The sequence below is a fragment of the Tachyglossus aculeatus genome, chromosome 1, assembly GCF_015852505.1.
Source record: "Tachyglossus aculeatus isolate mTacAcu1 chromosome 1, mTacAcu1.pri, whole genome shotgun sequence".
Taxonomy (NCBI): Eukaryota; Metazoa; Chordata; class Mammalia; order Monotremata; family Tachyglossidae; genus Tachyglossus; species Tachyglossus aculeatus.
In genome coordinates, this window is record NC_052066.1 from 64,528,702 (window position 1) to 64,554,607 (window position 25,906).

Sequence of the window (25,906 nt, forward strand, 5' to 3'; positions counted from 1 at the left end):
GCCAGGTTCCCCGATGCCCAGGCCTGTGCTCTTCCCACAAGGCCATGCTCCGTTTGGCTAAAAGGGATTTGGAGGCAGGAAGGAGGATCCCCAAGGAGTCTCGGGAAAACGTGGAGTGCCGGGTTACTGCCTTGAAAAAGGCCTGGGCTAGATCTCCGGCAAGACAGCGCTGGCGTCGCAGAGCCCACTTCAGAAGGGAGAAGAGAAACGGGCTTGGCCTGAAGGAAGGGAGGGATAAATTCCCGAATCTGACCCCTCTCCTACAATTCCAACGTAAGCTGGTCCTTGAGGTCCTTCTTTTAGGAAAAGGGGGCCCCCTGGATATTTGTCTACCACTGCCTTTTCTCCTCCCCAGACTGACCCTCCTGGAGAAGGAGCAGAATTAGCAGACACACCCCCTGCCCAAAGGAAGCTTCCAGTCTAGAGTGGGAGACAGACATTAATATGAATAAGTAATTTATAATATATAATTTGAAGATTCATTCATTCATTCAATTGTATTTATTGAGCACTTACTGTGTGCAGAGCACTGTACTAAGCACTTGGGAAGTACAAGTTGGCAACATATAGAGACGGTCCCTACCCAACAGCGGGCTCACAGTCTAGAAGGGGCAGACAGACAGCAAAACAAAACATGTGGACAGGTGACAAGTCATCAGAATAAATAGAAGTAAAGCTAGATGCACATGATTAACAAAATAACTAGAATAGTAAATATGTACAAGTAAAATAAATAGAGTAATGAAACTGTACAAACATATATACAGGTGCAGCATACTTCATGCTGCTGCCCGGATTGTCTTTGTCCAGAAATGCTCTGGGCATGTTACTCCCCTCCTCAAAAATCTCCAGTGGCTACCAATCAATCTGCACATCAGGCAGAAACTCCTCACCCTGGGCTTCAAGGCTGTCCATCCCCTCGCCCCCTCCTACCTCCCCTCCCTTCTGTCCTTCTCCAGCCCAGCCCGCACCCTCCGCTCCTCTGCCACCGCTAATCTCCTCACCGGGCCTCGTTCTCGCCAGTCCCGACATCGACCCCCGGCCCACGTCCTCCCCCGGGCCTGGAATGGCCTCCCTCTGCCCATCCGCCAAGCTAGCTCTCTTCCTCCCTTCAAGGCCCTACTGAGAGCTCACCTCCTCCAGGAGGCCTTCCCAGACTGAGCCCCTTCCTTCCTCTCCCCCTCATCCCCCTCTCCATCCCCCTCATTTTACCTCCTTCCCTTCCCCACAGCACCTGTATATATGTATATATGTTTGTACATATTTATTACTCTATTTATTTATTTATTTTACTTGTACATACCTATTCTATTTATTTTATTTTGTTAGTATGTTTGGTTTTGTTCTCTGTCTCCCCCTTTTAGACTGTGAGCCCACTGTTGGGTAGGGACTGTCTCTATATGTTGCCAACTTGTACTTCCCAAGTGCTTAGTACAGTGCTCTGCACACAGTAATCAATCAATCAATCAATCGTATTTATTGAGCGCTTACTATGTGCAGAGCACTGTACTAAGCGCTTGGGAAGTACAAATTGGCATCACATAGAGACAGTCCCTACCCAACAGTGGGCTCACAGTCTAAAAGGGGGAGACAGAGAACAGAACCAAACATACCAACAAAATAAAATAAGTAGGATAGAAATGTACAAGTAAAATAAATAAATAAATGAATAAATAGAGTAATAAATATGTACAACCATATGTACATATATACAGGTGCTGTGGGGAAGGGAAGGAGGTAAGACAGGGGGATGGAGAGGGGGACGAGGGGGAGAGGAAGGAAGGGGCTCAGTCTGGGAAGGCCTCCTGGAGGAGGTGAGCTCTCAGCAGGGCCTTGAAGGGAGGAAGAGAGCTAGCTTGGCGGATGGGCAGAGGGAGGGCATTCCAGGCCCGGGGGAGGACGTGGGCCGGGGGTCGATGGCGGGAAGGCGAGAGCGAGGTACAGTGAGGAGATTAGTGGTGGAGAAGCGGAGGGTGCGGGCTGGGCTGGAGAAGGAGAGAAGGGAGGTGAGGTAGGAGGGGGCGAGGGGATGGACAGCCTTGAAGCCCAGGGTGAGGAGTTTCTGCCTGATGTGCAGATTGATCGGTAGCCATTGGAGGTTTTTGAGGAGGGGAGTAACATGCCCAGAGCGTTTCTGGACAAAGATAATCCGGGCAGCAGCATGAAGTATGGATTGAAGTGGAGAGAGACACGAGGATGGGAGATCAGAGAGAAGGCTAGTGCAGTAGTCCAGACGGGATAGGATGAGAGCTTGAATGAGCAGGGTAGCGGTTTGGATGGAGAGGAAAGGGCGGAACTTGGCAATGTTGCGGAGCTGAGACCGGCAGGTTTTGGTGACGGCTTGGATGTGAGGGGTGAATGAGAGAGCGGAGTCGAGGATGACACCAAGGTTGCGGGCTTGTGAGACGGGAAGGATGGTAGTGCCGTCAACAGAGATGGGAAAGTCAGGGAGAGGACAAGGTTTGGGAGGGAAGACAAGGAGCTCAGTCTTCGACATGTTGAGCTTTAGTTGGCGGGCGGACATCCAGATGGAGATGTCCTGAAGGCAGGAGGAGATGCGAGCCTGGAGGGAGGGGGAGAGAGCAGGGGCAGAGATGTAGATCTGGGTGTCAACAGCGTAGAGATGATAGTTGAAGCCGTGGGAGCGAATGAGGTCACCAAGGGAGTGAGTGTAGATCGAGAACAGAAGGGGACCAAGCACTGAACCTTGGGGAACCCCCACCGTAAGAGGATGGGAGGGGGAGGAGGAGCCTGCAAAAGAGACTGAGAAAGAACGACCGGAGAGATAAGAGGAGAACCAGGAGAGGACGGAGTCTATGAAGCCAAGGTCAGATAACGTGTTGAGGAGAAGGGGGTGGTCCACAGTGTCAAAGGCAGCTGAGAGGTCGAGGAGGATTAGGACAGAGTATGAGCCGTTGGATTTGGCAAGCAGGAGGTCATTGGTGACCTTTGAGAGGGCAGTTTCCGTGGAATGAAGGGGACGGAAGCCAGACTGGAGGGGGTCGAGGAGAGAGTTGTTGTTGAGGAATTCTAGGCAGCGCGTGTAGACAACTCGTTCAAGGAGTTTGGAAAGGAATGGTAGGAGGGATATGGGACGATAACTAGAAGGTGAGGTGGGGTCAAGAGAGGGTTTTTTTAGGATGGGAGAGACATGGGCATGTTTGAAGGCAGAGGGGAAGGAACCAGTGGAGAGTGAGCGGTTGAAGATGGAAGTTAAGGAGGGGAGAAGGGATGGAGCGAGAGATTTCATAAGATGAGAGGGAATGGGGTCAGAAGCACAGGTGGCCGGAGTAGCACTTGAGAGGAGGGAGGAGAGTTCCTCTGAGGATACCGCTGGGAAGGATGGGAGAGTAGCAGAGAGTGTTGAGAGCCGGGGGGTTGGTGAAAGGGGGGAAGAGACTTTGGGGAGGTCGGACCTGATGGATTTAATTTTGTTAATGAAGTAGGAGGCCAGATCGTTGGGGGTGAGGGAAGGAGGAGGGGGAGGAACCGGGGGCCTGAGAAGGGAGTTGAATGTACGGAAGAGCTGGCGGGGGTGATGGGCATGGGTGTCAATAAGGGAGGAGAAATAGTTTTGTCTGGCAGAAGAGAGGGCTGAGTTAAGGCAGGAAAGGATAAACTTGAAGTGAACGAGGTTGGCATGGTGTTTAGACTTTCACCAGCAGCGTTCGGCAGCTTGAGCATAAGAGCGAAGGAGGCGGACAGTGGCAGTGATCCAGGGCTGTGGGTTAGCGGTGCGAGAGCGGCGAAGGGAGAGGGGAGCAAGCGAGTCTAGCTGAGTAGAAAGGGTAGAGTGGAGAGCAGTAATCTGATCATCAAGACTGGGTAGAGAGGAGAGGGCGGCGAGGTGGGGTGTGAGGCGCTCCGAAAGATGGGTGGGGTCCAGAGAGCGGAGATCTCTGTGAGGGAGTAATATGGATTTACGGGGGAAAGGAGTGTGAGTGAGGAGGCAGGTGAGAAGATTATGATCAGAGAGAGGGATCACAGAGTTGGTGAGGGTGGACACAGTGCAGCGGTAGGAGATGATGAGGTCGAGGGTATGACCAAGTTGGTGAGTGAGCACTCAATAAATACAATTGATATACAGGTGCTGTGGGGAGGGGAAGGAGGTAGGGTGGGGGGATGGGGATGAGGAGAGGAAAAAAGGGGCTCAGTCTGGGAAGGCCTCCGGGCAGAGGTGAGCTCTCAGTAAGGCTTTGAAAGGAGGAAGAGAGCTAGCTTGGCGGATGTGTGGAGGGAGGGCATTCCAGGCCTGGGGGATGACGTGGGCCGGGGGTCGATGGCAGGACAGGCGAGAACGAGGCACGGTGAGGAGATTAGCAGCGGAGGAGTGGAGGGTGCGGGCTGGGCTGGAGAAGGACAGAAGGGAGGTGAGGTAGGAGGGGACGAGGTGATGGACAGCCTTGAAACCAAGAGTGAGGAGTTTTTGCCTGATGTGACCACACATCAGATATGTAAGTGCTGGGATTTATTTGTACTAATGGCTGTCTACCCCCTTCTAGACTATAAGCACACTGAAGTGAGGGAATATGTCTGTTTATTGTTGTACTCTTCCAAGTACTTAGTACAGTGCTTTGTACACAGTAAACAATAAATGTGATTGAATGAACGAGTGAATGGAGTAGATTGAGTAGGAGCAGAGTTCTATGGCTTGAGTTTTTTCCTGAGGAAAAGCTTCCTAGACCTATCACAATGATCAACACAACACACTCCAACCAATCGATCATTCAATCCATCAGTAGTATTTATTGAGCATTTACCACGTGCAGAGCACTGTACTAAATAGGAGAATACAGTGCAACAGAATTAGCAGACACATTCCCTCCCTGCCCATAACAAGCTTACAGTCTAGAGGGGGAGACAGACATTAATATGAATAAATAAGTAATTTATAATGTATAATTTAAAGATATGTACCTACGTGCTGTGGGAGTAGATTGAGAAGGAGCGGAGTTCCATGGCTTGAATTTTTCTCCAGAGAAAAGCTTCCTAGGCTTTTCCTAACGACCACTGGAACGCACTCCAACCAATCAATCAATCCATCGATCATATTTACTTAGAGCTTACTGTGTGCAGAGCGCTAGATTTCCTCCCTTCAAAGCCCTCCTGAGAGCTCACCTCCTCCAGGAGGCCTTCCCAGACTGAGCCCCCTTTTTCCTCTCCTCCTCCCCATCCCCCCCGCCCTACCTCCTTCCCCTCCCCACAACACTTGTATATATTTGTACATATTTATTACTCTTTTTATTTTACTTGTACATATTTACTATTCTATTTATTTTGTTAATGATGTGCATATAGCTAGAATTCTATTTGTTCTGGCGATTTTGACACCTGTCTACACGTTTTGTTTTGTTGTCTGTCTCCCCCTTCTAGACTGTGAGCCCGTTGTTGGGTAGGGACCGTCTCTATATGTTGCCAACTTGTACTTCCAAAGCGCTTAGTACAGTGCTCTGCACACAGTAAGTGCTCAATAAATGCGATTGAAAGAATGATGAATGAATGTAAGCTCATTATGGACAGGGAACATGTCTGCTAATTCTGTTGTGCTCTCCCAAATGCTTAATTTGGTGCTCTGCACTTAGTAAACAGGTCGTGAGTTCTAATCCTGGCTCCGCCACTTATCTGCTAGGTGACCTCGGGCAAATGAGTTCACTTCTCTGAGCCTCAGTTATCTCATCTGTAAAATGGGCATTGAGCCCCACATGCGACAGGAACTGTGTCCAACCCGATTAGCTAGTATCTATCCCAGTGCTTACAGCAGTGCCTGGCATATAGTAAGCACCTAACAAATTCTGTAATCATTATTATTAGTTGACTGTGAGCCCCTTCTAGACTGTGAGCCCACTGTTGGGTAGGGACTGTCTCTATACGTTGCCAACTTGTACTTCCCAAGCGCTTAGTCCAGTGCTCTGCACACAGTAAGCGCTCAATAAATACGATTGATGGTGATGATGATAGTAGTAAGCGCTTAATGATTGATCAATTGCACTCGGCGCTTAGGAGAGTTCATTATACCAATATAACAGACCCATTCCCTGCCCTCAAGGAGCTCACAACGTAAAGGGGGAGACAGACAGTAATGTAAATAAATAAATTACGGATATTTACAAAAGTGCTGTGGGGCTGAGGTGGGGGATGAATGAAGGGAGCAAATCAGGGCAGCGTGGAAGGGAGTGTTTGGAAAGCCTGACGTTCTCTGTGTTTTTTGCAGTCATGTTTCGTCTATATGACACGGATGGTAACGGCCTCTTGGACAGCTCGGTAAGCTCCTCTTCCCTGGCAATGCTCTCACGCAGAAGAAGCAGCGTGGCTTAGTGGGAAGAACACGCGCCGGGTAGTTGCAAGGACCTGGGTTCTAATCCCAGCTCCACCCTTGTCTGCTGCGTGACCTTGGACAAGTCACTTCGCTTTTCCGGGCCTCAGTTCTCTCATCTGTAAAATGGGGATGAAGACTGTGAGCCCCATGTGGGACAGGAACTGTTTCCAACCTGATTAGCTCGTATCTACCCCAGCGCTTAGAACAGTGCCTGGCACATAGTAAGAGCCTAACAAATGCCATAAAACAATAGAAATGACCATCGAGGTATGAGAGCCCACAGAGAAGGACAGAAGGACATCTAGTTGACTCTCAGTGCCTCAGCTCTGGGGACACCCCTACCCTAGGGACATCCACCCTCTTTAGTAGGATATCTATAAAGCACTTACTATGGGCCAAGCACTGTACTATAATAATAATAATAATAATGATGATGATGGCATTTATTAAGCGCTTACTATGTGCAAAGCACTGTTCTAAGCTCTGGGGAGGTGAAAAGGTGATCAGGTTGTCCCACGGGGGGCTCACAGTCTTAATCCCCATTTTACAGATGAGGTAACTGAGGCACAGAGAAGTTAAGTGACTTGCCCAAAGTCACACAGCTGACAGTTGGCGGAGCCGGGATTTGAACCCATGACCTCTGACTCCAAAGCCCGGCCCCTAGCCATCGGATTTGATATAAGTTATTCAAGTTGGATGCAGTCCCTGTCCCAAATGGGTCTCACAGTCTAGAGGAGAAGGAGAAAGGGTATTGCCTTGAATCCCCATTTTGTGGATGAGGAAACTGAGTTAAATGACATGTCCAAGGTCACTAAACAGGCAAGTGGCACAGCCAGGATTGGAATCTACATCTTATGACTCTCAGGCATGTGTTCTAGCCATTAGGCCACACTGCTTCCCTCTTCTGTCCGGCAGGATTCAATCAATCAGTGGCACTTATTGAGCACTTACTGTGTGCGGAGCACTGTACAAAGCACTGGGGAATGTATGATACAACAGAGTTGGTAGATACTATCTCTGCCCGCAACGAGTTGACAGTCTACAGAAGAGACCCTCCCCAACCTAGATCTTAGCATGTGTTCAAAAGAGAAAAACTCAGTCAATCGATCGTATTTATTGAGCACTTACTTACAGTGCAGAGCACTGTATTAAGCGCTTGGGAGAGTACAATATATAACAGAACCATTCCCTGCCCACAACGAGCTTACAGTCTAGAGAGGGAGACAGACATCAACATAAATAAATAGGTTACAAAATATATAATAATAACAACGATGGCATTTATTAAGCACTTACTATGTGCAAAGCACTGTATATGTATCATACATAATAATAATAATAATGATGGCATTTATTAAGCACTTACTATGTGCAAAGCACTGTTCTAAGCTCTGGGGAGGTTACAAGGTGATCGGGTTGTCCCACGGGGCGCTCACAGTCTTAATCCCCATTTTACAGATGAGGTAACTGAGGCCCAGACAAGTTAAGTGACTTGCCCAAAGTCACACAGCTGACAATTGGCGGAGCCGGGATTCGAACCCATGAACTCTGACTCCAAAGCCTGCGCTCTTTCCACTGAGCCATGCCGTACACATACATATACATTCATTCATTCAATCGTATTTATTGAGCGCTTACTGTGTGCAGAGCATTGTACTAAGCACTTGGGAAGTACAACTCAGGAATGAAGAGAAACAATCCCTGCCCACGCCGGGCTTACAGTCTAGAAGTCTACTTATCTATAGTCTACAAATCATACATACTCATAATAATAATAATAATTTTGGTATTTGTTAAGCACTTACTATGTGCAAAGCACTGTTCTAAGCGCTGGGAGGGGGATACAAGGTGATCAGGTTGTCCCACAGGGGGCTCGCAGTCAATCCCCATTTTACAGATGAGGTAACTGAGGCCCAGAGAAGTGAAGTGACTTACCTAAAGTCACACAGCTGTCAATTGGCAGAGCCGGGATTTGAACCCATGACCGCTGACTCCAAAGCCCGGACTCTTTCCACTGAGCCACGTTGCTTCTCTTCATACATCATAAGGGGATGAGAGAGACCGGATGGGAAGAAAATGGGAAATGGGAGAGTAGATAGGAAGAAGAGGAACGTTAACATAAAAATCTCACCATGAGAACAATTTATCCATCCCACTTTTCCCCAGTAATTAAGAGTTTATTGTCATGGGACGCACGCCCAGTATGAAGCAAAGCTCAGAGCAGAGAGAATAAGGAACAGGGCGAGACCTAGCTTCAGCCTGCCTGTTTTTAATGAAAAATCGGCATATGTCCCTGGGGGAATCGTCCAACAGGGCTCGCCTCTTACACCACCCACTCCCATCTGCCGTTTTCCCGCCTCTCCAAATTCCTTCTGGGGGTGGTGTTGACGGCATCCTTTCCGAGGTGCGTTTTCCATCGGCCCCTCCCTTTTGACTTTCCTCAGGAGTTGGATCGGATAATCAACCAAATGGTCCACGTCGCAGAGTACCTGGAGTGGGATGCGACAGAGCTGCGGCCCGTAAGTGATCGCGGGGTGGGAGATGCTCTCAGGGTGAGGGTTTGAGGGGAGAACCCCGGGCTTTCTTCTTAATAGAGCTCAATGCCCATTTCCTCGACGCGCGGGATCACGATCCATCACCTGCTGGGACTCTGGATGCTGAACAGGAAGGGTTGGAGACCTGAATAAAATAGGGCAAGCGCCTTACTCTAGGACCGAAGTTTGGCCCGCTGAACAAAATGGGATTTGGCCAAGTGAACCAGCTTCAGTCACAGCTAGCTTGGCTCACTGGCACTTGGCTGATAGTAAATAAATAATTGTGGTGTCTGTTAAGCGGTAACTGTGTTCCAAGCCTCAGAGTCCGTCAGTCAATCATATTTATTGAGCTCTGTGTGCAGAACGCTGTACTGAGCACTTGGAAGAGTACACTGTAACAATAAACAGTCACACTCCCTGCCCACGATGAGCTTACAGTCTAGAGTTTAATTAATGATGGCATTTAATGATGGCATTTGTTAAGCACCTACTATGTGCAAAGCACTGTTCTAAGCGATGGGGAGGTTACAAGGTGATCAGGTTGTCCCCCAGGGTGCTCACAGTCTTAATCCCCATTTTACAGATGAGGGAACGGAGGCCCAGAGAAGTTAAGTGACTTACAAGAAGTCACACAGCTGACAAGTGGCGGAGCCAGGATTTGAACCCATGACCTCTGACTCCAAAGCCCGGGCTCTTTCCACTGAGCCACGCTGCTTCTCTAATAATGGCATTTGTTAAGCGCTTACTATGTGCAACGCACTGTTCTAAGTGCCGGGGGGGATTACAACGTGATCAGGTTGTCCCATGTGGAGCTCACAGTCAATCCCCATTTTACAGATGAGGTAACAGGCTCAGAGAAGTTAAGTGACCTTCCCAAGGTCACACAGCAGACATGTGGCGGAGCCGGGATTTGAACCCATGACCTCTGACTCCAAAGCCCGTGCTCATTCCACTGAGCCACGCGGGAAGTACAAGAGTTTACCGTGTATTGTACTAACTGCTGGAGTAAGATACCAGTCACAACCCCTGTCCCACATGGGGCATAGAGGAGCAGCATTGCTCAGTGAAAAGAGCCCGGGCTCAGGAGTCAGAGGTCATGGGTTCTAATCCTGGCTCCACCACTTGTCAGCTGTGTGACTTTGGGCAGGTCACTTAACTTCTCTGTGGCTCAGTTCCCTCATCTGTCAAATGGGTATGAAGACTGTGAGCCCCCTGGAGAAGTAGCATGGCTCAGTGGAATGAGCATGAGCTGTGGAGTCAGAAGTCGTGGGTTCAAATCCATAGTAAGCACTTAACAAGTGCCATTATTATTATTATTATTATTATTATTATTATTATTATCATCATTGTTATTATTCTCTGAGCCTCAGTTACCTCCTCTGTAAAATGGGGATTAAGACTGTGAGCCCCACATGGGACAATCTGATCACCTTGTATCCCGCCCCAGCACTTAGAACAGTGCTTTGCACATAGTAAGTGCTTAACAAATACCATGATCATCATCATCATATTATTAAAGGGGGAGGGAGAACAAGTATTGAATCCCTGTTTTACAGATGAGGGAACTGAGGCACAGAGAAGTGAAGTGACTAACCCATGGTCACACAGCAGGCAGGTGGGTGAGCCTGAAATAGGACCTGCATTCTAATAATAATAATAATAATAATAATAATAATAATGATGATGATGGTTTTGGTTAAGCGCTTACTATGTGCAAAGCACTGTTCCGAGCACTGGGGAGGTTACAGGGTGATCAGGTTGTCCTACGGGGTGGCTCACAGTTTTAATCCCCATTTTACAGATGAGATAACTGAGGCCCAGAGAAGTGAAGTGACCTGCCCAAAGTCACACAGCTGACAGTTGGCGGAGCCGGGATTTGAACCCCTGACCTCTGACTCCAAAGCCCGGGCTCTTTCCACTGAGCCACGCTGCTTCTCTAATCCCAGCTCTGCCATACGTCTGCTCTGTGTGACCTTGGGCAAGTCACTTCTTTGTGCCTCAGTTCCCTCATCTGTAAACATGGGGATTAAGACTGTGAGCCCCATGTAGGACAGGGACTGTGTCCAACTCGATTTGCTTGTATCTATCCCAGTGCTTACTGCAGCGCTTGGTACATAGTAAGTGCTTAACAAATACCATAGAAAAAAAAAAGAATCCAGCTCCTCTGATTCCCAGGTCAGTGTGCTTTCCACCAAACTTCACTGCTTCCCCTGCGTTAACCTCATTTTCTTATCATCATCATCAATCGTATTTATTGAGCGCTTACTGTGTGCAGAGCACTGTACTAAGCGCTTGGGAAGTACAAGTTGGCAACATATAGAGACAGTCCCTACCCAACAGTGGGCTCACAGTCTAAAAGGGGGAGACAGAGAACAAAACCAAACATACTAACAAAATAAAATAAATAGAATAGATATGTACAAGTAAAATAGAGTAATAAATATGTACAAACATATATACATATATATGACTCACTGAACTTCTCTGTGCCTCAGTTTCCTCAAAGGCAAAATTGGGATTCAATACCTGTTCTCCCTCCTATTCAGACCGTGAGCCCCATGTGGGACGGATACTGTGCCCGACCTAATGTTTGACACATAGTAAGCGCTTAAGGATTATCCCCAAGCAAAAAGAGATTCAACACTGGAGACACCAGGAGAAAGGCTCCCTCAAGACACCAACGAAACAGGGCCTGAGCTGGGTACTCTCTTTATTAAAAGATCATTTGGGACAAATGTTTTTGAAGAACTTCAGGAAAGACCCTCAACCAACAAGAAGTGACAGATATGAGACACAAATTATTTGAGTGACAGCTTCATCCAGTTTTGAGAAGCAGCTAGGAATAGTGGATAGAGCCCAGGCTGGGGAGTTAGAAGGCCACGGGTTCTAATCCCGATTTCACCACTCGTCTGCTGTGTGACCTCGGGCAAGTCTCTTCACTTCTCTGGGCCTCAGTTAGCTCATCTGTAAAAAAAAAAAGAATGGGATTTAAGAGTGTGAGCCCCATGTGCGACAGGGACTGTGTCCACCCTGGTTAACTTGTAACTACCCCAGCGCTTAGAACCGTGCTTGGCACATAGTAAGTGCTTAACAAATACCATCATCATTGTCGTCTTGGGGACAACACCTGCTTTTTCATGAAAGAAGTTGGGAAAGATCAGGGAAGCAAGATTTCCTTCAACCACTTCCGCCCACCTTAATAATGATAATAATAATAATGATGGCATTTATTAAGCACTTACTATGTGCAAAGCACTGTTCTAAGTGCTGGGGAGGTTACAAGGTGATCAGGTTGTCCCACGGGGTCTCACAGTCTTAATCCCCATTACAGATGAGGGAACTGAGGCAACAGATGAGGCAACTTCTGGACTAGAGATTAGCGTTCCAAACTGGAAGATGCTTCCTCCAGCCTGAGGAAGGCTTGAACCTCCAACATCCCGGGGGATTCTGTCCCCACCTAAATCTTCAGCAAGGACACGACTGTCACTCCTGAAATTTACCAGATAATCATTCAATCAATCAAGTGTATTTATTGAACACTTACTGCGTGCAGAGCACTGCACTAAGCGCTTGGGAGAGTACAACATGACAATGTAGCAGGCACATTCCCTGCCCACAGTGAGCTTACAGACTAAATGGGGTGACACGTTCATATAAATCCGTGGCTCAGTGGAAAGATCACGGTCTTGGGAGTCAGAGGTCATGGATTGTAATCCCGGCTCCGCCGTTTGTCAGCTGTGTGACTTTGGGCAAGTCACTTCTCTGGGCCTCAGTTACCTCATCTGTAAAATGGGGATGAAGACTGTGCAAGTCACTTGACTGGGCCTCAGTTACCTCATCAGTAAAATGGGGATGAAGACTGTGAGCCCCATGTGGGACAACCTGATTACCTTGTATCTACCCCAGTGCTTAGAACAGTGCTGGGCATATAGTAAGTGCTTAACAAATACCAACGTTATCATTATAAATAAATGTTACGGCTATGTACGCAAGTTCTGTGGGACTGAGGGAAGGGGGTGAATAAAGGGAACAAATCAGGCTACGCAGAAGGGAGTGGGAGAAAAGGAAAGGAGGGCTTAGTCAGGGAAGCCCTTTTGGAGAAGATGTGCCTTCAATAAGACTTTAAAGGTGGGGAGAAAAATTGTCTGTTGGATAACATTAGAGATCTTCTTTTTGGAAGCAGCTCAGCCGATCTCCTTTTGCTCGAGGATATTAATGGGAACAATCTGACTGAAAATAGAATTGGTTTTCCTATTTGGCCCTCCCCACCCCTTCATCTTCAGAAGCTTACTCACCCATTAGTAACAGCAAATTAGCCGGGAGAAGGCTGCCTTGAAGTCACCGAGCTTTTTGACTTCTAAACAGCAGGATCCACTGATCTTCTGAGGAACAGGAAACATGCACCAATGCCAATAGCATGAAAACAAAACTTGTTACTCAAATTATTTTGGAACTGGTTTTTTCCTTCCTCCACAGAACATCAAGGGCTCTGAGTACAACCTGTTCCCCAATCTTTGGTAGTACATTAATGATAATTGTGGCGTTCATTAAGCACTTACGATGTGCCAAGAACTGGGGTAGATACAAGAAGCGGAGGACTGGAGTAATAATAATAATATTTCTTAAGTGCTTAGTATGTTCCAGGCACTGGATTTAGCACTGGGGTGGATACGAGCAAAGGAGTTGGATATAGTCCCTGTCCCATGTTGGGCTCACAATGTCAATCCCCATTTTCCAGATGAGGTAACTGAAGCATAGAGAAGTGGAGTGACTTGTCCAAGGTCACACAGCAGACAAATGACGGAGCTGGGATTAAAAAGGTTTTGACTGCCAGGTCCATTGGGTGTGTGCATCTGTGGTTGGTGGGGGGAGTATCCATTGATTCCCGAGCTTTTGTGTTCCTCATAGATTTTGAAGGAGATGATGGAGGAAATTGATTTTGACCATGATGGGACCGTTACTCTGGAAGAGTGGATCCGGGGGGGCATGACCACCATCCCTTTACTGGTCCTACTGGGAATGGAGACGGTAAGTGAACCCTACTGGGGTCAGCATTGAAGGGGAGGGTGGACCACAGAGCAGATCTCTAGCTGCCGGGAGGCCGGCCGGTGTCACCGACCTCCACATCGGGCTTGAAAATGTTATGCCACTCGTGTAATTCCCCTAGATGAGATCACCTTTAGTCCAGTGAAAGAGACTCTAAGGAATCTGGGCTCATGGGAGTCTAGGTTTTAAGTTAAGGATCCTGAAATGATCTGACATTTGCCCGTGACCTAAGTTGTTTTCTCAGGGGTCTTGTAGACGTCCCCAGGGAAGGAACTGAAGATCCGATGTAGTCAGCCCACTCTGACGGCTAAGAACTAAAGACACCGCGGATGATTTTAGCTGCTCGCCTCAAGAGTCACACTTGTTCCCCTGTGCTTTTTTTTACAGGGATGGAGGAGGTCTGTGGGGGAAGGCGGGGAGGATGAAGTGGGAGGCCTGAACGGGAAAGACAGTTTTATACACTGCCTGGCACATAAGCACTTAAGAAATGCTATATAAAAAATTTATAGAGCAGCCTGTCCAATGTTCAGTCTGAACTTCATTCTAGACTTCAAGGGGTCGGGAAATCCGGCCTCAGAGTCTTGCTCCGTCTTCTGGGAGCCTGATGCTGCTCAAGATTCCTCTAAAGCTGGTAATCCTGGGCAGCCTCAGTCAGTCATATTTATTGAGCACTTACTGTGTGCAGAGCATTGTACTAAGCACTTAGGAATCACATTAAAAATAATAATTATAACTGTGGTAAATACCAGGGGGTGGAAAAAAAGGAGGATATTCACAGGTAGTTCATAGGCAAATTAGCTGATTCCATTGATATCAGCACTACAGCAGATGCCACAGCATTTACTTTTCATAATAATAATAATAATAATAATGGCATTTGTTAAGTGCTTACTATGTGTCAAGCACTGTTCTAAGTGCTGGAGTAGATACAAGGTTGTCCCATTTGGGGCTCACACTTTTAATCCCCATTTTACAGATGAGGGAACTGAGGCCCAAAGAAGTGAAGTGACTTGCCCAAAGTCACACAGTTGACAAGTGGCAAAGCCGGGATTAGACCCATGACCTCTGACTCCTAAACCCGGGCTCTTTCCACTGAGCCATGCTGCTTCTTTCATGATTTTCCAACTAGAAATTTGTCTGTTATATTGTTGCATTGTACTTTCCCAAGTGCTTAGTATAAGGCTCTGCAAGTAGTAAACACTTAACAAATAATCAATCAGTTGTATTTATTGAGCGCTTACTATTTGCTGAGCCCTGTACTAAGTGCTTGGGAAAGTACAATCGATTGATTATGTGCTAAGCGCTTATGTGCTAAGCGCTTAGTACAGTGATCTGCACACAGTAAGCGCTCAATAAATACGATTGAATGAATAAATGAATGCCAGGCACTGGGGTGGAAATAAGCAAATTGAGTTGGACACAGTCCCTTTCATTCACTCAATCATTCATTCAATCATATTTATACTGTACTAAACACTTGGGAGAGTACAATACAACAACAGACACATTCCCTGTCCACAACAAGTTCACAGTCTAGAGGGGTAGACAGACATTAATATAGATGAACAAATAAATTACAGATATAATATAAATACATGAATAAATGAATTATGGATATAGTATGAACAAATAAATTACAGATATTTATTGTACTTATTGAGACACATGGGGCTCACAGTCTCAATCCCCATTTTACAGATGAGGTAACTGAGGCACAGAGAAGTGAAGTGGCTTGTCCAAGGTGTCCCAGCAGACAAGTGGCAGAGATGGGATTAAAACCCTTGACCTTCTGATTCCCGGGTCCCTGCTCTATCCACTAGGCCATGCGCTTCTCTGCCCACAATGGGCTTACAGTCTAGAATGACTATGAACCCATTGTTGGGTAGAGACCATCTCTATATGTTGCCGATTTGTACTTCCCAAGCGTTTAGTATAGTGCTCTGCACACAGTAAGTGCTCAAAAAATATGATTGAATGAGTGAATGAATAGAATGAGCTTACAGGTGAGCCTGGCAATGGGAATACATATTTCTCTCTTTCCCTTTTCCTCTGTCTATGGGAGAGCTTAGACCAAGGATGGCCTCTCTCCTTGATTGTACAAACTTCAATGGTTCTGATTTCTTCTAGAGAATGTGCCCAGGACACTTTAAAAAAAATCATTGGACCCCCAGATAGCCCTTGTCCTCTACTGAGTCTGAATCTCCATTGATATCCAAAGAAATTCTGGTCTCAGAGAACATTTTCAGCTCCGGACAGAGGCAGAAAGAAGTTTAGGCCACTGGCAGGGCCCATCAGATGCTCAATCCTCCTTACAGATAGCTGTTCATCCATTCACCCGGGACCAGGAAGAAATTTTTTCCAGGCATGGAACAAAAAGCATAGAGCCCATTCAACTTATACAATCTGGGAAAAGGGTAGACTAATAATGGTTCTTAATTTTGCTGCAGGCAGCATTGAATTTGTTGTACTTCCCAAGCGCTTAGTCCAGTGCTCAGCATACAGTAAGCGCTCAATAAATATGATTGAATGAATGAATGAATGAATGATTGTCTTGGAATTCTTTTACAGTTCATATTGTTTTGGGGCCTCGGAATTTGGAGGGCCAGGTTGGAAATGCTGTCATTGTGTTTAGATTATATGTGTGTGTGTGTGTGTGTGTGTGTGTGTGTGTGTGTACATATATACACATACATATATATGTGTATATATACATGTACACATATATATACATGTACACACATATATATGCATATATATGTACATATATATATTCTAAATCTAAGTATATATGTATGCATGCACACACACACATATGTGACAGTACTATATATATGGTGCATGTGTGGGAAGCAACATGGCGTGGCAGGTAGACCATGGGCCTGAGAGTCAGAAGGTCATGGGTTCTAATCCCAGCTCGGTCACTTGGCTGCTCTGTGACCTTGTGTAAGTCACTTCACTTCTCCCAGTTACCTCATCTGTAAAATGGGGATTAAGACTGTGAACCCTAATAAGGGTATTTATTAACCACTTACTATGTACAAAGCACTGTTCTAAGCGCTGGGGAAGTTACAAGGTGATCAGGTTGTCCCACGGGGGGCTCACAGTTTTCATCCCCATTTTACAGATAAGGGAACTGAGGCCCAGAGAAGTGAAGTGACTTGCCCAAAGTCACACAGCTGACAAGTGGCGGAGCTGGGATTTGAACCCATGACCTCTGACTCCCAAGCCTGGGCTCTTTCCACTGAGCCATGCTGCTTCTCAGCTTGGTCTTTCGGAGCGCCTCACACCCCACCTCGCCGCCCTCTCCTCTCTACCCAGTCTTGATGATCAGATTACTGCTCTCAACTCTACCCTCTCTACTCTGCTAGACTCACTCACTCCCCTTTCCCTTCGCGGCTCTCGCACCACTAACCCACAGCCCTGGATCACTGCCACTGTCCGCCTCCTTCGCTCTTATGCTCGAGCTGCCGAACGCTGCTGGCGAAAGTCTAAACACCATGCCAACCTCGTTCACTTCAAGTTCATCCTTTCCTGCCTTAACTCAGCCCTCTCCTCTGCCGGACAAAACTATTTCTCCTCCCTTATTGACACCCATGCCCATCACCCCTGCCAGCTCTTCCGTACATTCCACTCCCTTCTCAGGCCCCCGGTTCCTCCCCCTCCTCCTTCCCTCACCCCCAACAATAGTTTACCCCATCCTACCTCCTTCCCTTCCCCACAGCACCTGTATATATGTATATATGTTTGTACATATTCATTACTCTATTTATTTATTTATTTTACCTGTACATATCTATTCTATTTATTTTATTTTGTTAGTATCTTTGGTTTTGTTCTCTGTCTCCCCCTTTTAGACTGTGAGCCCACTGTTGGGTAGGGACTGTCTCTATATGTTGCCAACTTGTACTTCCCAAGCGCTTAGTACAGTGCTCTGCACACAGTAAGCGCTCAATAAATACGATTGATTGATTGATTGATAAACAGCTTCTCAGTTGCTTCTCAACCCGAGTTGCTTGTATCCACCGCTGTGATTAGTTCAGTGCCTGGCTCAGAGTAAGCACTTAACCAATACCATTATTATTATCATTGTTGTTAATAATAATAATGATATATATAGAGAGAGGGAGAGAGAACAAGAGAAATAAAGATAGAGGGAGAGAGTAAATGTCTTTAAAAAAGCCAGGGAATAACAAAATCCCTACTGAGCTCACCTCCTCCAGAAGGCCTTCCCAGACTGAGCCCCCTTCTTTCTCTCCCCCTCCTCCCCATCCCCCCCGCCATACTTCCTTCCCCTCCCCACAGCACCTGTATATATGTATATACGTTTGTACGTATTTATTACTCTATTTATTCCTTTTATTTGTACATAGTCTATTTATTTTATTTGGTTAATATGTTTTGCTTTGTTGCCTGTCTCCCCCATCTAGACTGTGAGCCTGCTGTTGGGAAGGGACCGTCTTTATATTTTGCCAACTTGTACTTCCCAAGCGCTTAGTACAGTGCTCTGCGCACAGTAAGCGCTCAATAAATACGATTGAATGAATGAATGAATGAAGAGAGAGAGCGAGAGAGAGAGAGAGAGAGAGTGCAAGAGAGATAAAGAGAGAGGGAGAGAGGGAGTGAGTGGTACTGTCAGTGGAAAGAGCCCGGGCTTTGGAGTAAGAGGACATGGGTTCAAATCCTGGCTCCTCCAATTGTCAGCTGTGTGACTTTGGGCAAGTCACTTAACTTCTCTGGGCCTCAGTTCCCTCAACTGTAAAATGGGAATAAAGACTGTGAGTCCCCCGTGGGACAACCTGATCACCTTGTAACCTCCCCAGCACTTAGAACAGTGCTTTGCACATAGTAAGCGCTTAGTAAATGCTATCATTATTACTGTCTTTAAAAAGCCGGGGAATAACGATATATATGTAGAGAGAGAGAGAGAGAGAGAGAGCAAGAGAGATAAAGAGAGAGGGAGAGATGGAGTGAGTGGTACTGTCTTTAAAAAAGCTGGGGATTAACTATATATATATATATTATAGATATATACAGAGAGAGAGAGAGAGAGAGAGAGAGCGCAAGAGAGATAGAGAGGGAGAGATGGAGTGAGTGGTACTGTCTTTAAAAAAGCCGGGGAATAACGATATATATATATATATATATACAGAGAGAGAGAGAGAGAGAGAGAGAGAGAGAGAGAGAGAGAGAGAGCGCAAGAGAGATAGAGAGGGAGAGATGGAGTGAGTGGTACTGTCTTTAAAAAAGCCGGGGAATAACGATATATATATATATAGAGAGAGAGAGAGAGAGAGCAAGAGGGATAAAGAGAGAGGGAGAGATGGAGTGAGTGGTACTGTCTTTAAAAAAGCCTGGGTGGCTTGGTAAGAAATACTGTTCATGCAAAGCATCTGGGGTTGTCCCAAGAAAAATTAGTCGCAATATAGCAAGCAAATACAAGTCAAGTGGCCAGAAACACAATTGCCACAGGATGGCGCCGTAGCCTAAAAAAGATGAGTGTTGTAGTATTGCCAATTTTCAGGGTTGACTTCCCTCTTAAATCGCCAACACATGAAAGAGACATTGTAGGTAAGCTAGGAAGGCAGACTGCGATTGATCTGCTTAACTCCTAAGAAAAACGGATGTTCAAGAGAACTATTTGTTCAGGATCTCTGAGTGTTCCCATTGTCTTCCTAAAAGCAGAACGTAGAATGATAGGCCACAAAGGCAACGGAGCTAAGAACTGAACGTGTAGATGAAAAGACTGTCAAGTGACAGATTTTTAGACTGTGAGCCCACTGTTGGGTAGGGACTGTCTCTATATGTTGCCAATTTGTACTTCCCAAGCGCTTAGTACAGTGCTCTGCACATAGTAAGCGCTCAATAAATACGATTGATGATGATTGATGACGATAATTTCATGGTCCAGCCCACAAAATGACCGGAACCGGGAAAACCTTCTAGAATCAGATGACAGTTGTCTCTTCAGGCCTTAACCAAGTCTGAGGTTGGAGCTCAGATACGTAGATATACCAGGCACCGTACTAAGCGCTGGGGTAGAAACAAGATAATCAGGTTGGACAGAATCCTTGTCCCTAATAATAATAATAATAGCAATAATAATAATAATAATGGCATTTATTAAGCACTTACTATGTGCAAAGCACTGTTCTAAGCGCTGGGGAGGTTACAAGGTGATCAGGTTGTCCTACAGGGGGCTCACAGTCTTCATCCCATTTTACAGATGAGGGAACTGAGGCACAGAGAAGTTAAGTGACTTGCCCAGAGTCACACAGCTGACAATCGGTGGAGCCAGGATTTGAACCCATGACCTCTGACTCCAAAGCCCGGGCTCTTTACCACAGAGCCACGATAGGGCTCACAGTCTTAATCCCCATTTTATAGGTGAGGGAACTGAGGCATAGAGAAGTTAAGTGACTTGCCCAAGGTCACGCAACAGACAAGTGGCAGAGTTGGGATTAGAACTCAGGTTCTTCTGACTCCGAAGCCCGTGCTCTACCCACTAGACCATGCTGCTTCTCAACGTTTCACTCTTCTGGGCTCTGGTAATCAATCAATCAATCGTATTTATTTAGTGGTTGCTGTGTGCACAGCACTGTACTAAGTGCTTGGGAGAGTGCAATATAACAGAGTTAGCAGACACATTCCCTGCCCACAGAGAGTTTACAGTCTAGATGGGAAGACAGACATAAATTAATAAATTGCGGCTATGTACATAAGTGCTGTGGGGCTGAGGGAGGGATGAACGAAGTGTGCGAATCCAGGTGCAAGGGCGATGGAGAAGGGAGTGGGAGAAGAGGAAATAAGGGCTTAGTTGGTGAAGGTGTCTTGGGGGTGATGCACTTTCAATAAGGCTTTGAAGGTGGAGAGAATGATCATCCGTCGGATGTGAAGAGGGAGGGAGTTCCAGGCCAGAGGCAGGATGTGGGTGAGGGGTCAGCCACGAGATAGATGAGATCAAAATACAGAGAGTAATTTGACTTTGGAGGAGCGAGCTGGGTGGGCTCGGTTGCAGTAGGATATCAGGGAGGTGAGGTGGGCGGGGGCAAAGTGACTGAGTGCTTTAAAACATCTGGGTAGGAATTTCTGTTTGATACAGAGGTGGTTGGGCAACCACTGGAGGTTCTTGGGGCGTGGGAAAAGATGGACTGAACGGTTTTGTAGAAAAATTATCCGGGCTGCAGAGTGAAGTAGGGACTGGAGTGAGGAGAGACAGGAGGCTGGGAGGTCAGCAAAGAGGCTGATGCAGTCATCATGACATGATAGGATAAGTGCTCGGATCGGCATGGTAGCAGTTTGGATGGAGAGGAAAGAGCAGATTTTTGTGATGTTGTGAAGGCCGAACTGACAAGAGTTGGTAATATGTGGGTTGAATGAGTGAAATGAGTCGAGTCCTTCACCATTGTATTGGACTTGGGAGACAGGGAGCATGGTGGTGAAGTGACGGGAAAGTCAGGGAAAGGACAAGGTTTGGGTGGAAAGATGAGGAGTTCTGTTTTGGACATGCTACATTTGTGGTGTTGGTGGGACATCCAAGTAGAGATGTCCTGAAGGCAGAAAGGAAATGCCAGACTGCAGAGAAGGAGAGAGATCAGGGCTGGAGAGAATCCTCTACATAGAGATGGTGGTTGAAGCCATTTGAGGGAATGAGTTCTCCAAGAGAGTGGTGTAAATTCAGACTACAAGGGAATGCCAAACTGAGCCTTAAAAGACTCCCATGGTAGGAGACAGAGGAGGAGCCCGTGAAAGAGACTGAGAATGAGCATCCAAGAGATAGGAAAACAAGAAGACCATGTCAGTGAAGCTGAGATTGGATAATGTTTCCAGCAGAAGCAGGGGGATCAACAGTGTGGAAGGCAGCTGAGAGGTCGAGGAGGATTTAGGATGGAGTAGAGGCCATTGAATTTGGCAAGAAGAAGGTCATTGGTGACCCTAGGACAGTTTCTGTTGAGTGAAGGGAGTCGGATTGGAGGGGGTGAAAGAGAGAATTGGAGGAGAGGAATATGAGACAGTGGATGTAGACAATTTGCTCAAGGAATTTGGAGAGGAATGGTAAGAGGGAGATGGGGTGATAACTGGAGGGAGCCATGGGGTCAAGGGAGGGGTTTTTTTTAGGATAGGGGAGACATGGGCACCTTTGAAAGAAGTAGGGAAGAAGTCAGTGGAGAGGAAACAGTTGAAGATAGTAGTCAGGGAGGGAAGAAAGGAGAGGAAAGGTAAGGTTCGAAGGGATGGGGGTTAGAGGTGCAGATGGAGGAGGTGGATTTCAAAGGGAGGAGGGAAATCTCTTGAGATACTGCTGGAAAAAATGGGAGAGTCGCAAAAGGGGCAGGAGGAGGGAGAAACTGGAAAGGAGCAGGTGAGATTTTAGGGAGATCACGCCTGATGGTTTCAATTTTCAGGTTATTAGAGGCAAGAGATGGAGGGGGGCAGTGGCTGAGGAGGGTTTGTGTGTGTGTGTGTGTGTTTGTGAGAGAGTGTGCACAGAGGGAGGGGCTTTTGTACTCATCGCTGTCCCCCAGTAAATCTCCACCTGTCCCTCTGGCCTCTGACCTATGGCACATGGCATCCCCCCGCCTTTTGGAACGTCCTTCCCCCACCTCAGCTTCATCAAAGCCATTTCCGTCCTCTCAAAGCCTTCCTTGAAAGTCATTTCTTCCAGGAGGCATTTCCTGACTAATCCCTCTACTCCCCGTAAGGCTTGACATATCAGAACTCATCTTTAGCTGCTTCTTTATTATTGACGTATTCGCTTATGTCTTTTATAATCTGTTCTCCTGCTCAGAACTATGGCATATTCATCAATTTGCGTTTACTTTCTGCCCCCTTAGATTGTGAGCCCATTGAGGATAGGGATTATGGTCTTTTTACAAAATTCAAGTTCAGGGCTCTGCAGCTTGTTGGCCCTCAGTAAAATGCAACAGTTAATGATGCTGCTGATAATCAGTCAAGCAATCGAATTTATTAAGTACTTACTGTGTGCAGTGCACTGTATTAAGCACTTGGGAGAGTACAATATAACATGGCATTGACACCTTTCTACTTGTTGTGTTTTGTTGTCTGTCTCCCCCTTCTAGACAGTGAGCCCGTTGTGGGGTAGGGACTGTCTCTATGTGTTGCCGATTTGTACTTCCCAAGTGCTTAGTACAGTGCTCTACACATAGTAAGCGCTCAATAAATACAATTGAATGAATGAATATAATAATAATAATAATAATAATAATGGTATTTGTTAAGCCCTTACTATTTGCCAGGCACTGTACTAAACACTGGGGTGGGTACAAGCAGTTCAGGTTGGAGACAGTCCCTGCCCCATGTGGGGCTCACAGTCTCAATCCCCATTTTCCAGATGAGGTAACTGAGCCTCAGAGAAGTGAAGTGACTTGCCCAGGGTCACACAGCAGACAAGTGAAAGAGCCAGGATTAGAACCCATGACCTTCTGACTCCCAAGCCCGTGCTCTATCCACTAGGCCATGCTGCTTCCTCTAATACATTTCCACCAAAGAAGTATGTTGCCAACTTGTACTTCCCAAGCGCCTAGTACAGTGCTCTGCACACAGTAAGCGCTCAATAAATACAATTGATTGATTGATTGATTGATAAAGCCTTGTTTTCCACTAGCGCTAACACCAACTGTAAGTTAGGTGCCTTTGATTTGTGACCTACTCAAATCCTCAGAAGGGCATTATCCAGCCTCAGTCAACTTTTTGACCATTTTACTCTGTTTTAGCAATTCCACCAGAGTGTGGGCCAGGACTGGAAGAGGAAAAGAATTAATGACTAGTTAGCAGCCTTGCTGAAACATTTGGCAGGGAAGGTAATAATAACAGTAATAGCATTTGTTAAGCACTTACTAGGTGCCAGGCACTGTTCTAAACTGTAAGGTAGTTATAAGATAATAGGGTTGGACACAGTCCCAGAGTCTTAATCCCCATTTTGCAGAAGAGGTAACTGATGCCCAGAGAAGGGAAATGACTTCCCCAAGGTCACACAACAGAGAAGTAGCGGGGCTGGGATTAAAGCCCAGATCCTTCCGGCTCCTGGGCCTGTGCCGATGCTACTAGCTAAAACAGTCTTTGAATATCTGGTGAATTTCAGTTGTATTTCAGTCGTCCATTCGGGACATTGCCCAAAATACGTGTTGAGACAAATAAAATAAATCTTTCTCACAGAACAGATCTAGACCCATTCAATTCATTATCCTTCCTAGGGCTCTTCAGGGATTAGATGTCTTTGTTGGGAGACAACTTGCGTTCCAAGTAGGAAGACAACTATGTTGCCAACTTGTACCTCCCAAGCACTTAGTACAGTGCTCTGCACACAGTAAGTGCTCAATAAATACGATTGAATGAATGAATGAATGAATGAATGAATGAATGGAAGCTGCCTAGTGTGAACATTACACCTGTGAAATCACTTCAATTCATTTCAATCCAATCGTATTTATTGAGCGCTTACTGTGCGCAAAGCACTGTACTGAGCACTTGGGAGAGTACAATAGAACAACAAACAGACATATTCCTGCCCACAATAAGCTCACAGTCTGGAAGGGGAAGGCAGACATTAATATAAATGTATTAAAAAATAAATTACAGATATATGATATGACTTGTGGGGAGGGAACGAATCTACCGACTCTGTTGTATTGTACTCTCCCAAGTGCTTAGTACAGAGTTCTGCGCACTGTAAATGCTCAATAAATTGAGAATTGAGTATAATAATAATAATGGCATTTATTAAGCACTTACTATGTGCAAAGCACCGTTCTAAGCGCCAGGGAGGTTACAAGGTGACCAGGTTGCCCACAGGGGGCTCACAGTCTTAATCTCCATTTTACAGATGAAGGAACTGAGGCACAGATAAGTTAAGGGACTTGCCCAAAGTCACACAGCTGACAATTGGCGGAGCCAGAATCTGAACCCATGATCTCTGACTCCAAAGCCCGGGCTCTTTCCACTGAGCCTATGACTTGTGGGGAGGGAACGAATCTACCGACTCTGTTGTACTCTCCCAAGTGCTTAGTACAGAGTTCTCCACACAGTAGGTGCTCAATTAGAAGCAGTGTGGCTCAGTGGAAAGAGCCAGGGCTTTGGAGTCAGAGGTCATGGGTTCAAATCCCGGCTCCGCCAATTGTCAGCTGTGACTTTGGGCAAGTCACTTCACTTCTCTGGGCCTCAGTTCCCTCATCTGTAAAATGGGGATGAAGACTGTGAGGCCCCTGTGGGACAACCTGATCACCTTGTAACCTCCCCAGCGCTTAGAATGGTGCTTTGCACATAGTAAGCGCTTAATAAATGCCAGCATTATTATTATTAGTAGTAGTAAATGGAGCATTGAGTATGACAAGACACCATTAATTCATTCATTCAATCATATTTATTGAGAGCTTACTGTGTGCAGAGCACTTTACTAAGCGCTTGGGAAGTACAAGTTGGCAACATACAGAGACGGTCCCTACCCAACAGTGGGCTCACAGTCTAGAAGGGGGAGACAGAGAACAAAACAAAACATATTAACAGAATAAAATAAATAAAATAAATATATACAAGTAAAATAAATAGAGTAATAAATACGTACAAACATATATACATATATACAGGTGCTGTGGGGAAGGGAAGGACACCAATGAGTCCTAACACTGGTTTTAGACTGTGAGCCCACTTTTGGGTAGGGACTGTCTCTATATGTTGCCAACTTGTACTTCCCAAGCACTTAGTACAGTGCTCTGCACACAGTAAGCGCTCAATCAATACGATTGATTGATTGATTTATCTCTGGTTCTCTGAAAATTTCCTCCAGACTCTGTCTCTGGGCGGTGAAGCAGCCTCAGAAACTAGAATTCTGAAGAGAGAGATCTTTTCTACTTCCAGGTAGAGAGAGAACATGAGTTGTCAAATTCCCTGAGCCTGGACAGGAATATAGCCTTACAAATCCAGTAGTTGGGGAAAAAATGTTTAGGCCTGCCCAGATTCCAGACAACCCACAAGATTTGCATTTGTCCCACTTGGG

At 46.3% G+C, this 25,906-nt stretch overlaps 1 protein-coding gene across 1 annotated transcript in view; it reads left to right on the forward strand.

The window, feature by feature from the left end:
• DGKG (diacylglycerol kinase gamma) overlaps positions 1-25,906 on the forward strand; it is a 459,919-nt gene that overhangs the window by 156,316 nt on the left and 277,697 nt on the right. The window contains exons 8-10 of the mRNA XM_038750502.1: positions 6,212-6,261; positions 8,761-8,835; positions 13,759-13,878. Of these exons, the coding sequence (XP_038606430.1) occupies positions 6,212-6,261; positions 8,761-8,835; positions 13,759-13,878 (245 nt within the window). The remainder of the gene's footprint in view (positions 1-6,211; positions 6,262-8,760; positions 8,836-13,758; positions 13,879-25,906) is intronic.